The 14,744-nt window shown below is 38.0% G+C and overlaps 1 protein-coding gene across 2 annotated transcripts in view; it reads left to right on the top strand.

Moving 5' to 3' along the window:
- The first annotated feature begins 1,097 nt into the window (after positions 1–1,097).
- ATXN7L1 (ataxin 7 like 1) overlaps positions 1,098–14,744 on the top strand; it is a 31,758-nt gene continuing 18,111 nt past the window's right edge. For both annotated transcript variants that reach the window (XM_084268364.1, XM_084268363.1), the window contains exons 1-2: positions 1,098–1,318; positions 10,133–10,416. In XM_084268364.1, the coding sequence (XP_084124490.1) occupies positions 1,113–1,318; positions 10,133–10,416 (490 nt within the window). In that variant the 5' untranslated portion in view covers positions 1,098–1,112. The remainder of the gene's footprint in view (positions 1,319–10,132; positions 10,417–14,744) is intronic.

Genomic DNA, 14,744 nt, shown 5'->3' with positions numbered 1-14,744 from the left:
TAGCACCTCTCAGTAAAAAATGACTCCTGTCTCTTTTGATATTTTGTACTTGGGCTTAAGTTTGCAGCACCAAGCCCGTTGTTTGCAGCACGCTGTGATCCTACTGGCCGTCCAAGCGCTAGCACGTGTGCCCTGGAGAAGTGTATCATTTGCCAAGAACGGCCAAATGCCTTCTTAAAACAGTCTTTTTATTTAACAGTGTCAGGCAGAGGACATTTAGATTTTAAAAAATAATAATAAAAACCAACCCCAAAGAATTTTGCTGAAACGTCTGTGTCCTGATGCCTGTTCTCCTATTGGCGGGACCAGCAAGGCCTTGCTTTGTGCGGTACTTGAGCTGTCTCGTGTGAGCATGAACAGTGCTTACACAAGAGCCTGATCTCTACATACAGTATTTCTAACTGATACTTTAACTTCCTACTAGTTTGCACTTGCCAGTTGCTTTGTGTGGAAAAAAATAAGTTTTTACCTTGATAAATGATAATTAAATATAAATAATGCTTGGAGATAACCTCCAGGCTGTGAACTAGGCAGAGCTTGGCTCTCTGGAAGGGCTGAGTGCCATACACCTCTCACTGCTTTTCAGGCTTCTGACTGTTTTCCTTCTAGCTTCCCATTAAACTTGAAACAAGGTATTTACATTAAGTAAACTGCCCAATAACCCGGTCAGGTGAATTCTTCATAAACCATTATAGAAGCAATCTCATGTCTGTCACTGGTATTTCATTGAGTCATCTGAGTTGTCGTTACATACTCTCTTCTTCACGTGAAAAAGCTGTGACACCTAGTGTACTTCACACAGATGCTGCTGGGTGTTTATTGCTTTAAAAAATGGTTTGAGATTTCTTGGTGAATTTTTCTGGTAGATTATTAGCATTTATTTTACTATTTTACATTTTTTTCAGAGCTCTTGATAGAGTTGATTTTGTTTAATTATCATTTAGCTTGATTACGTTCACAACAGTCATGAACTGGTGTTCCTTGGAGTGATGAAATCATGTAACTAGATAGAGAGGAACAATTTCCTCTTCCCTGACTTTTTTTTTTTCTTTTAGCCTATGAAATGCTGTAAAGTTTATTATTTTTCCATTACAGAACGAAGACACGGTTCAATGTGTAAACCTTCCCCTTCTCCAGCTTCTCCAGCCTGCAATTCCAGGACATCCTTAGTACAGATGAAACCGAAATCCTGTATCAGCGGCCATAACCCTGTCAGCAGCAACTCAAAGCCATTCAAAACGCCCAAAGACAATCTACTTACCTCCAGTAGCAAACAGCACACAGTCTTTCCTTCAAAAGTATCACGGGATAAACCATGGTAAGTACCAAAATAATAGTTACTGAAGATGTTGATGTTCATAAAGTAGTAAGTGTGTCGTATATTTACAATCATTAAAAAAAAATCAGTGTTTTTATCCTACTAAGTTTACAGTTTAAACCTCTACATTTCCTAAGGGAAGAAACTGGTATTTTTTTAAACTGAAAAGAATAGAAATATATATGCGTGTGTGTGTGTATATATATATATATATATGAAGAGGAAAAGAGACTGGAATACTTGTCTGATGTTCCATCAAATGTCCTCTTTTCTAAGATGCATATAGCAAGTAAGATACTGACCCAGTTTGCTATCTTTGAGGTCCATCTTCCATTACAGTATCACACCTTAAAACTGATACTTTTTAACAGTAGGGTAGTTTTTGCAGAGTTCTTAATATTGGCTGAACTGATGTTAATGCAAACTTACTGGTTATAGTCATTTGAAGATATCTTCAACAGCAGCTGCTGGAGTTCATTCTGTATTTTTATAACGTCTGGTGCCTTATAGGAAGAATGGAGAAAATTCTGGTTGCAAAAATCACTCTTTTGGGGGCATCTTACATCACGTACTGTGAGATATATATATATATACGCACACACATATAGGCTTTGAGACTGCCAGGCCCATCCTCCTGTGACGATGGCAGTGGAGTTGCAAAAATATAAAGGAAAGCAGAACTGTGTCACTATTTTATCCCAGAAGAACCTGTTCTGTCTTTAGGTGTTTTGTCTTTAGGTGCTTTGTGATATAGGTCACTAGATTGGTGACTCAAGATCTGTGTTCGGTTCCTGGTTCCTCACAGTCTACTGTTATGCTTTAGTCTTCTTGGCCTCAGTTCTGTGTCTGTAAACTTGAGATAGTACGACTTCCTTTTTCTTAAGTTTTATCTACTTACAGTTTAAAGATCCTTCCCTTTTATATGTAATATCTAGCATAATATGCAATATGAGCTAGGAAGCCTGCTTTGGCAGGGGGTTTGGACCCAGTGATCTCTCAAGGTCCCTTCCAACCCCTACAATTCTGTGGTACTGTGATTCTGTGATAAGGAGGTCATGATTTTAGGTAGGGTTTGTGGACACAACTGCTTTATAGCAGTAAACAATCTAATGCAAATCATTCACTTACTAAACAAAGTATAAACTCAAATTATGGTAAAAAATAGCTCATGTTCTCTGCCTGAAACATGCACTACTTGGTATGATTTCAAAGAGAGCAGCTTTTGCCTAGCCATAGAATTTACCTTGCACTGGAACAAACTTGATCAAAATCTAATCTTCCTATAAATCTGAAGCCACCATCTCTATAAGCATGATGAGCATTGTGGACAATTATGGTATATTAATTCTGAAAATAGAAAATCTGGCTGTTTAGATTACACACACAGATATACATAGACGAGTTAGAGGCTTTTCTAGTTTACGTGTAAGTACCTCATTTACTATTTTTAAAATACTATTCTTCAGCGTATTGAAGAGGAATTTTATACAAGAGAGGATTTATTTATTCTTTTTAATTCTAATTAGAAGAAAATCAGAAGGGACTTTATTAACACTACTGACTATAAGCCTATTTCTTATCCTAGTGTTACAGACAGCAACTTTTACATATCCACATTTCGGCACAGTAACCAAATCTATAAACAATATCTTCCATTCTGGCAACAGATGGCATTCTGTCAGTCAGGAAAAGCTGGAAGGGAACAAAACAACTGAGCATGTCCACCAATCCCTTTTCCCTTTATTTGGAACATCCCAAGCATTTACTGGTGATTAAGAAGGTAGATTTAGCCATTTAAAACTCCTGCACTGCTCTGTTAATACTTTGGCAATAAATATGTTAGTAGATGTACCAGTGATTTACCCAATTCTTGCAGCTCTGCTGAGAGATAATACTATGGCTTTGTTTACCAGTGGGGGACAATGAGGCATATAGTAGTTAAAAAATACTGTAATCATCACATAACAAATCACAAACAGTCTGAAGTGGAGATCAATGAAATTGTCTTTCAAAATTCAGTGTTAAATGCTTTTGATTGCATGACTTGTTTAAGAATAAAATCAGTTTGATAATCATCACAGGTTATAGAGAACTGACAGCTGTTACAGAGGAAAATGTTTGTTTCTATTCCATTAATGGATTATAATTTCATTTAGAATTCTATAAAATATTCAGCAGGTCTGATGGAGAAATTATTCATAAAATTTGTTCTTTTTTAAGATGAGATTATATCTTCTATTTAGTTGTCTGCACAAGCCATAGAATTTAACCCACTTATCTTTTAGAAAGAAACACTTAATTGACATAAATACATTTGTCTGAAAAATGCAAATAGGATTCATCATGTATCGAAGTGTGTTGTGGTTTATCATCCTCAGAAGCTTCCATTTACTCAGTGCTTTTGTCTGTTACGTTACAGTCTTGTACCACAAATATTTACTTGATATGGGTTCTACCAGACGGTTATCAAACTAAATTAATTCAGGAATTGTATCACTTTTAACGATTGCTTTCCAGACCTGGAATAACCTGTGTTGTGCTCACCTGATTCTTTCATACAGCATATAGCACCTCTTTTACATTTTAGCTATTACGATAGGTAGTATTACTTCAGCAATGACCTCTTCAACGGCATTGCTCAGTAGAGCTGTCTGTTGTCATGCCTGACTGCATGTAAACCCAACTCTTCCATTGTTTAATTCGTTACAGTTTCATTTGTGCCATCACCTTAAACACTGACAGAGTTGTTCTTTCTCTTCTCCACATCCTGTGTTGTTCTGAGAGGCGCTGCAGAGGTTCAGGTTGCTCCTCGGCTAATGCTTTAAAAAGCACGATCAGATGAAGGAGAGCTGGAACTGTTTCATTTTTGTAGCCGTTGTTTTAATACTTCTCCTCTTGTAGTTGGCATATGAAAGATTATTGTGAATACATCATCCAGAAATATCTGTCAGCTCTGATTTTTTTTTTTTCCCCCTGTATCTCTCTAACATCGTTGCTATTAATACAGCAGTGCTTAGAGACTGGAGCAGTGCTGGAGCACCACAGCACTGTGCGCAAGATAAATGTAATCCATCGCTGCCTGAAGCTTTCACTTGGGGTGGGAAGAAGTGTAGCAAAAGGGTAGAAAACAGAGAGAAAAAGGCAAAGTGCAAGATGATTTGTAGCAATAACAATAATGAGCGAGCGATCATAATTTGTAATAATAGCAGGGGTACTTACCCTTTATGAAAAGCATTCCTGCAGCCAGGAGCTCTCTCCCTCAGTGCTGACCTGCCCAAAGAATGCCGCTTCCCTTGCCATGCCCCAGCACAGCTTCTGAGCGCTGCCCTGGAGGGTTTTGGTGCTGTGATGCTACAGGGTAGGGCGTTCATTTCCATCCATCCGTGATCCTGAGGCAGTGTAAAACTGAGCTGAAGTGTTAAAGTAAGCCAGCCCTGTGACACTAGCTGAAGCAAGTCTCCTTGACCTCCCTTCATAAGGATTAACCGTTACCTGCCAGAGGTTCTGAAAATCAAGAAAATTAAATGGAAATTAGTGGTTTTCATCAGCATGTAGAAAGCTGACAGTCTTTCTGTAAGCAGAAATAGGATCACAAAGTTATACCTGTGGGTAATTGTTTAAAATTTATAATGGCGCTTTTGAAAATATTTTTTTTTCATCTCACTATTTCTTTGGGTTAGGAAATTATTGGTACTGAGGTTGAGAAAATGAAGCTAGTCAGAATTTAAGAATATTCCTAATGCAGCGTGGAATTGGAAGCAAATGCTAGCAGAGTTAGCTTGGACCACATATTCTAACCACTAAATCACAAATACTTTGTTACATTGTAGAGGCAATCCCAGCTATGTAGAATAGAACAGTGCTTTAGGTTTTAAGATGTTTGTATATTTCTTTTCTCACAAATTGGAAAAGTGTTGAATGAGTGGCTGAGATTTAAGAATGAATAGTTATGATTGACCAAATAACCCCAGCAAAATTACACAACAGCAAGGAAAAATAATTATAAAAAGCCTGAAGAAAGGAACATAGGTAATAAGGACCTACAGGTATGAGGAGTGTTGTGACATAAGGGTTTTTTTCTTGCTTGGGAATGACTGTGACAAGCAGTGGCTTGGAATTAAAAACAAAATAAAATTGCTACTGGGGAGGGAAATTTACTCTTGTGTCAGGAGTTTGTCACAGGTACTACTAACAGAGTTGCTTGGATAGAATAGGATAGAATAGAAGAATTTCAGTTGGGAGGGGGGACCTACAGTGAACATCCAGTCCAACTGCCAGACCAAGAACATGAGAAAACAGAAGGAAATCAGATATCTTATCTGAAAAAGATAACGAGCTTCTGAAGCCATGATCAAGCACTTTGTAAAGTGCTGTCATGATCAAGCACTTTGTGTAGCCCTCAGATATTTTTGTAACCTTTTTCTGGTTCCCTTCTAATTCATCAATACTGATATTGAACCCCTGGTTAGCAACACTGGTAGCCCTATTCCAGTATCAGTATAATCATGGACATGTGAAAACTAAATTTGCTCCTTAATCTTGTTTGCCATGTCCCTTTTTTAATGTAAGCACAACAATAAAATAAAAGCTCATATTGCTTATCCATTGTGGCCACTAAATATTTTTGTCACTGTTTGCCAGGATGTTGTTTCCCCGTGTATCACTGCAGGCTGAACAGCTTGTTGTTTCATGTGTAACTTTGTCTCTTCAGTACTTAGTTTCCCTTGATCCTGATTCCATCAGCAAATGTTATCAGTTATCTTAAATTTATTTCTAAAGACTGTGAAAGTTTCAGTCACATCAGACTTGGTCTCGATGGCTAAGAAGTCCTCCTAGCAAGCACCCTTATTGAACCATAAATCTCTGAAAACCTAATTTTTAATTTCATGTTGCTTAACATTTGCTTGTAAACTGGTTTTATTTGTGTTTTATAATGCCTTTCAAAACTCAGAACATTTTCACAGTTATCTTTGTCAGCTTGACTGGTAACCTCACCAAAAAGTAAACCAGATTTCTTTGCCAAGATCTGAATTTTAGCAAAACCATGTGAACCAATTGTTTATCAGTTTATTTTTATAGTTTTTCCATTATTTCTTCCAAGACACTCTGGTTTGAATTTTCAGTGTGGCTGCAATAGCAGTACTCAGCGAGCTTCTCTAAGTTGCCAAATATTCCAAGATTCAATTAGAAATTAATATGCTGAGACCCAGTATCTCTCCAACTTTTTGGAACTCATGGCCACGTTATCCAGATTCGCTTGTGTTTAAAAAAAAAACAAAACAACGTGATCTTTCAGCTGGCACTTCACACTTGCTGAGGGAAGCCAGCAACATTTTTATCTGATGGGAGAGCATCAGCATGCTTACTTCTTAGTATAAATAAATACTGAACATTTCTGTCATTTTTGCATCACTAATAACTATTTTACTGCCCTTTAGGTAGATATTATTATTATCATTTATTTTGTAAACCACAAAGTAAACTTGCCTTTACTGAATACAGATTTTACTTGCCTCTGTCAATCATCTGTTCTCCCATTCTTCTCATTTTTACGGACTATTGTGTGCCCTTCCTCAATTTTTATGGTTTTTGCATGTTGCTTTTCTAATTGTCCCTTTCAGCAGTTGTCTCTAATAAATCTAAACATGCTCTTCATTCAAAAATTCTTTTTAAAACACAGTAAGTAAGACTAAGGACTTATGAATTTTATTTTTCTAACTTTTTTTTTAAAGAAATCCTCAATTTTCACTCAAAAATCTCAGTTTGAGAAAGGAATTCTCTTTAACCATCAAATATAAATATAAGCATTTGTGACTTATTTACCTTTATAGTCCTTAGTAGTTGACCATGATCACTAGTCCTGTGCAGCTTCCAGCTTGCTGTTTGGTTATCGATTCATCCTTACATGTTATGTTACGATGAAACTAGAGTTCCTTAGTGTTGCACGCAGTACTACCCATATTTGAGAAAAGGAAAAAAGGAAAAATTATCATTAAAAATCTCAAATAATTGGCTGTAGCCTGCCAGCAGTCCTACAGAATGTGTGTCTTCGAGTACAGTAGTACTTTTCTCTTCTGCGTTGCAGTGAAACACGTGATGAAAGTTGACTTGTTGATCTGTTACAAAACGAAGCCAGAATGGGCTGTTTTCGTTTCTCGCAGCGATCCAGCCGTATGTGCCTGAGGATTTGAGTTTCTGAGCATTGCAAAACAGATTTTTTTTAATATATATTAACCGTATTTTACTACAAAACCAGATAATACCCTTGACCCCTTCCTTCAGTGTGTTTCACTACTTTGAATTATGCTAAATCTTAGAAGCTGGGCACGAACATTTGTTCGTATGTTTTTCCATAGCTTTTATATAGTAAAAATACTTGATCTAAAGTAAAAAAATTCTCATATTTTCAGAAAATGTAATCGCCATCTGTTTAAAAGCAAAAAAGATATAATTCTTACACTGAGATGTTATAATTTGTGTCTGTCATTTAACTTAATGAATTCAGAGCAGTTTAAAAAAAGTAGACAGAGGATCAAATCCTCTCTTTCCTAGCTCCATGTTTGCAATGTCATTGAAATACTTAACACATTTCTGGGTTTGAGAGTCCTTTTTTTTTATTTTTAATTTAGTTACTGGCCAGCTCTCTGTATTTTACTGCCATTGAGGCTGTATTCTGACGAGCTGACTGCTATATTTATGGTACCACAGGATATGGAAGTTTCATATAATTTAATTGCAGCTCTAGAATATGTCTTGATGCCTAAATATTTTCTGCTTTATATACATATTGTTTATATCAAGGTTCATATATTTTTCTATGTTAAAATGCCCTTAGAACAAAAATTAACAACTTCCCAGTATGGGAGAGCTGGCTCCAGCCACATGTGCTTTGCGTTGTGCTTATCTTCAGTAGCCCCGAAGAAACAGAGGTTTTGTAGTAACCCTGGGAGGCTGAGACTTGACTTACTTTGTATCCTGCTTCAGAAGGACGTCCCATGGAGAATGTAATCTCAAAGTAATCTTTTTCTGGATGTAGAAACTCCACGCCTGCGAACTGTTTCTTCCATAGGAACAGTGTGGGGAGGGCAAGCTTTTTCAGGCATAAAAGATTGCAATTATGTGAGACTTGTGAATGGGGGGAAGCCCCAAACCATACAGTGGTCTGCAGGCAGGCAAAGGCTGCCTGTCCTGGGACACTGACACCAGTGTGGTCTCTAGTAAGGAACTCTGCTTACCCAAACTGCAGTGTACTTCAGAATATGTACTGGTTTGCCAGCGGTTGTGTGTTGAGCAAACGTCACCTGAGTAACACGTGTAGAGGCTCTGCAGTGCCATGCAAAATTGGTGCAGTGATGTGCAAGCAGCAGATTGTTCCTGAAGTACGTAGTTTGCTAAGGAGTCATTCTGCACTCTTTATAAATATGTTTCCCTTTGCTGTTAAGTATGTACATCAAGTTAAACCTTTAAGATAGTAGATGAAAGAATCCCAGAGTTCTTGAGAATCTTTTTCCCTATGGGAGAGCCTCTTCAACTGTCACCTTTATGCTGTGGATCCAAAACACAGAGGTTAGCTTAGTTTTGTGCAGTTCAGAAAGGAAAAGATACGAATAGTGTTAAGGAGCCTCTCATGTCTCTAGATGAGGAATTTATTTTGCCAGTTAAACATCGTCCCTGCATTTGTATTTAAGAAAACTTGTGTTTCTTTTTTAGCCCAGTGTAGAATGATAGACTGAAAAATGTCACTTTTGCACAATTCGTGTGTGAATTTGCTTACAGGGCACATAGTCAACTAGTTGGCAAAAGCAATTCTTAAGGCAGTGTATGGGAAGAAATGCATAAGTGGGATGCTTTCATTTGTGCCTCTAACGAAACCTGGACTTAAAGCTCTGAATTAGCTTTTTAATTAGTATTTTATTTCTGGGTTTGTTTTAGTAAGGAGGGGAATGTAATTTATATATTATATATTAATTGGTGATCAGAAGACATCAAATTTTGGAGCTTTTGGGTAGGTAAAAAGCTGCTACAGTTGTTGAATGTTTCCTCATGCATGTAGGAGACAGAAATTTTAAACTAATGTTGGAATTGAAAAAGACCCATCTTAATCTTTCTTGCTGCCAAATTGAGAAGGTAACATTTGTTAGTGTCACAAGTACACTGTGGTGGTAGGTAAGTTAGGAGAAGTTAGTTGCTGAAAACTATTCTGAAAAGGACTAAGATGATGATTATATTGGGAATTTTTATTTTTAAGTTCACAGAATTTTATTAAAAAAAATACTTTAGTAATGCTCAAATTGTTCAAGGATACTTTTAGAAGGACTGCTGTTAAGATTTCTGTGCTTAAAATCTCTTTTCTCCTTGTTTCCAGAAGTTATGTGTCACTCAGACACTTTTGAGCAAATGAATTATTTTTCTGTTTCTTAAAAACACCATTAGCAAACTACTTTGTTGTCCTGGTGAGTTCAGTACAGTGTACATGTATCTCATATGTGCTTGTGTTAAAGGCATGAGACCATATATATAAGGGGGTATGTTTTGCTTATAACCAAAGAATTATTTTGTTTACAAATAGTAGGGGAGGATCTTAAAACATTATTTTCATGATGCTCTACATTGCCAGGCTTTCTGAGTGCCTGGGTTGTAACCATTTGATTGAGGAAAAAATAGTCAATACTGGTATTAAGTATCTCATTTTAGTCTGGTCTGAAGATACAGTGTCATTTGCATCAGTTTTTTTCTACCTGTGGAAGGGAATTAAGTAACTTGAAATCTTTGATGTAGAAAATACAACTTGAAGATTTTTCTTTTGTTTTGCAGTGTTCCTGTTCCAGTAGTCAGTCTAGAGAAAATTCCTAACCTAGTGAAGGCAGATGGTGCCAATGTTAAAATGAATTCTGCAACCACTACTACGATCAGCTCCTCCTCAGCTTCTTCATCCACCATACCTGCTCCAACTTTGGTTAAATCTGGTTTGACATCCAAGTCGGTGCCACCATCACCAGAAAAGATTCTGAACGGCAAAGGAATTATAGCTCCATCAATAGACAAGAAACACCAAAATGGCACTAAAAGCAGTAACAAGCCTTACAAAAGACTTTCAGGTGAGTGATGTTGTAATGTTCACCTTTTGAGGTGGTCCATCTTCATTAATATTTCTGTACCTCAAAAATAATGTACTAACAAAATGCAGAAGCCTGGTTTAGGTTATTTTTCCCCTTGTAAGATCCCAGTTTGCATACACGAAAAAGAAAGCTTTCACACTCTTAGCACGTGTGTTTTCCAGGTACACAATCTGTTTAGCTTGAAATTGGTGTGTTTAATGCATTTCTCAGCTGGTCAGCAGGCCAGATATAATTCTTAGTAAATTCATCAAAACAGTTCTAAAACAGTTCTAAAATAATTCTTAGTAAATTCATTAAAACAGAAAGGCAGAAGGTTTCCTTGAGCCATTATGTGACTTGGGTCTGTTTGCAACAAAAGGAAATGTGCCTTGGTTGGGTGACTATACTGTAGTTATGGTCAAGTGGAACAGTTGAGTTTTGAGATACTGCTTTATCCACCCAGGCACGATTTTTTAAAGAATCTTCTTTCTTGCTTCTAAATGCAAGGAAATTCTAAGATCTGGGAAATGCTGGTCAAGTCTTAAAAGCCATAATTCCCCTCCACCCCTGTCTCCCTGTGATTCACACAAGCGAAGGGATTTGGAGCTTGGGGGTCTCTGTCTTTCTCAAGAAGAAAGGATGGTGGGGCTGAGGGAGTGGCATTACACGTGGAAATGGCAGTACAGAGGGTATAGGTCCCAGTGCAGACTGCCACCAGAGCACAGAACAGCTCACCCTGAAAGGGTGTCAGAAGGGTTGCCGTTCACTGGGAGGAAGGGTTCTTTTCCACGGAGGTGCCTGCAGGTGAGTCCTACCAGCTGTTAGGCAGCAATGAGAGAATTTGCCCCGTAAAGCTTGAAAACATGAGGGGGGTTTTTGTGGGTTTGGTTTGGGTTTTTTTAACAAAAGTAACTGACCCAAGTTTAGGGCTTCAGAAGCTGTGCAGGATCTATTGATCAGCTGGTGGTATTTTGTGATTTGGGCAGGAACTTCTTGTGTGTACTGAAAGGCCAAGTTTTCTAATGGCAGCATCATCCACGTTACATCGTCGGCTTGGCAGAAAGATCATTCACGTGATTTCTAAGTGTGCACTAGTTCTGAACCAAGCCTAAGTTGTATAGGATAAATAATTTCATTCCCAGTTGATGAGTGTGCCCTACTTTTTGACTGAATGTCGGGTTTATTTCTGTCATTTTCTCAGTTTGGCAGTTAGCCTGTGGTACTGCTACCTTGGCTTGACTCCAGACCAGTGCGAGGTGTTTGCAAGGGCTGTGTGGGGTATGGAACAATGCCACTGCCTTAAAGGATTCAGTACACTGATTGCTTTCTTAACTAGTTAAAGGTGGTGTCTAAGAAAACAGAACTGTTGTTCATGATAGTGTTCCACAAAATGGAAAAAATAGGAAGATAAAGTAGCTGGTGAGGCTTTTAAACTTTACAATTCACTGGCTGAGATCCACTCTGTTATTCTAAAAATAGATTCTGCAGTTAATTTAAAATATTGGTTTCTTTTAATCCATTATTTCCTTTAATGCTTTAGCTGATTGATTTAGGTAGCTAATTCTAGATTCCAGCTTGGGCAATTGAAGCTGATACTTTCTGATACCTGATTTCCTGGGGGCTGTAGGTGGTACTGGTACAGGGTTTTTTTACTTTTACATGGTTACAAATCCACAGAATTTATACTTTTTTTTAAAGCCCCTCTTTCCTTATCTGATACAGAATCTGTTCAGTCTTGCTGCTGATACCTTCTATACTGATGAAGCAATGCAGTAATTTAGTGATGATGCAAATAGGAGAAATCTTAGAGCACCCTAGATGAATTGCCAGTAGTTTGTATGTTGCTGTGATGGATTCCTTTCTGGTATTATACAGAACTGTGCAGAGGCTGAGAAAAAGACCTTGGAAAATCTATGAGAGAATTATTTTAGATATCCCATAGATGTCATTCATTTAAGATTAAAAAAATGAGAGAGTGGCTGGCAGATTTAGGTTTCACTCAGTATGCTGCTGTGGAACTGTACAGCTGTTAATTTTTGAAGCTCCTTAATAGGTCTGGCCAGTTTGCATCTGTTTCCTTTCCTTTTTAGCAACATCCACACTCTCCTTGACTGTGGCTGAAGTTTGTTGTTTTTTTTTCTTTGCTGAGAGCTGGTGGTTGTTTGGGTGATGAATGAACCTGCCCTCTTTTCAGGAGTGCTGTCATTGGTGAGAGGGAGGAAACAGCTCGTGGAACCACAAAAGCCAGTCTGTAGCTGCCCAGCATAAGTGAATCAGTGTTCCTAGCAGCAAACTGAAAAAAAAAATATTTTCTGAATCTTCCAAAGTTCTTTTTCTTTTTGTGATGAAGATAAAGAATGCAGATAGCCAGTTTACACCAAGAGTATCTCTTGTGTTGCAAACAGGAGTTTGGGATGATTCAGGTTTGACCCTTCCTCCTCTTTTGGTTGAGGTCACCATGAATGCTCTTTACTCCATCCACCAAATGTGAAGAGGTGGGATCCACTCTGAATAAACATCTTTCTCAAGCTGTGCCTGTGCACAGGAGTCTAGCTAGACTACACGTTTTCTAATGAAGCTGCATTTTGGTATTGATAAGCTGATAAACTTCATTTTGTGTGTTGCCCAAACCAGGCAGGCCTGTAGCTGGCAATTAGATGTTTGTGACTTCTGGAAGAGCCACGCATGCCTCAGCCAGCAGAAATGGTCTCCTGTGTGTTTAGTATTTTCTGCTTCTCAGGGAAGTGTGGGATTTTGCTGTTTGACATATGGTGGAGGCAGCCAGCTTTTCTGACAGTAATCTGTTCTGTTGATTTTACCTCTGTGTGATGTCCTAAAAACTGGCTTTGCTGTAGCCAGTCCTGCAAGTCCTGCTTGGGTGGAGCACTCTTACAGAGAAATACCAATCTGGGTGCTCCTAAAAGGAGCACTTCTGATTTTGGAAGTATGTTTCCCTGACAGTCCAAAACAGTTCTCACTTGGTGACTTTCAGGACACAGCACACAGCCTTGTGATTACCCTCAGGATTTTTCATTTGAAGGCATATTTATAAGTCCATATAGTCTATTTCGTTTGTTTTTTAATTTGCATTGAAGGTTTTCAGGCAGGTGATTGAGGAAACTGTGATAGGAACACCAGACAGTCAAAAACCAGGAGTAATTAACTCCTTCAGTTCACAAACGTCTTTTCTTGCATTAAGTAGAAAGAACTGTTTATCATATTCAGTCATACACAGCTACTTGTCTGCATCTGTTGTGCTGTAAAGGCCACAGAAGCTACAACTGTCCTGACAGATGTCAGTCCCGTTACAGATATTACCAAAAACCCAGTGCCACCTCTTTTTTTTCCAAGCTTACTTTTTGGTACACGTCTGCTAATAGGTCGATATCATTGCCAAGTTTGCTTTAGCATTTTTAAGTCCATATAGCAGAATACATAAAGCTGCTAGCAGTTGTGATATCTGGATGACAGTTGTCATCTAACATAGGCTACTTGGCCTCACGTATCTTCTTCCAGCTGTTCTACTTGCTGTGATGCTGTCATAACATTGTAACGTAGCTGTGAATTGCTGTCTTCATCTTAGCTCTGATTTGTTTGTTTATAAAGAATTTTTGGATCCTCAGATTAAGCGCTGTATTTGAGTGCAGGGTGTTTATTACATCTGAAGGTATCACCGCTGTATGGTTAAAATCGGCTTTGGCAAATGGTTTATATCCCACTACCAAACAAAAGCAAACCAGTCTGCAATTAAATCATGAGATGTCAAGGGGTGTAAAGGTAACAGTGGGTTTTTCTGGTGGTGCAAACTCAAAAGTGTACGTCTGTAGTTTTGTTACAGCTCTGTAATACAAACCCTACATTTATATTAACATAACCTAGAGGAGGTGATGCTATCTGTGCTATATAAATACTAAAATATTAATGAAAATAAATATGCAAATGCAGCATATTAAATATTAATTCACTTAACATTAATAGTGAGTAGAACTCATGTAAATACTTTTCTTTTTTTTGCAAAATCTCTGCAGACTTTAAACTCCATGCTGCCCTTTGCTTAGTGGAATGCGAACTAACATACATGTTATTTTTACACAGACTTAGGTGACAGATTTAGATAAATTTTGTTTATAAAAAGCCACTAGTAATCTTGCATTTACTTTTGAGGCACCACAGGTTGTTTTTCAGAGCTTCTGAGTGTGTCAGAGAAATGTTGTTCAAAGCACTTGGGATATTTAGCCTGTGCCTTAGCCAGACTCGGAAGCTGAATGTGCGGATGCTGGATTTCACGGCCGCACAGGCAGCCAGGGCTAGAGAGGGAATTGAACTCG

Source organism: Gallinula chloropus (genome assembly GCF_964237585.1).
Source record: "Gallinula chloropus genome assembly, chromosome: 1".
Classification (NCBI taxonomy): domain Eukaryota; kingdom Metazoa; phylum Chordata; class Aves; order Gruiformes; family Rallidae; genus Gallinula; species Gallinula chloropus.
This window is presented reverse-complemented; position numbering and strand designations above follow the sequence as displayed.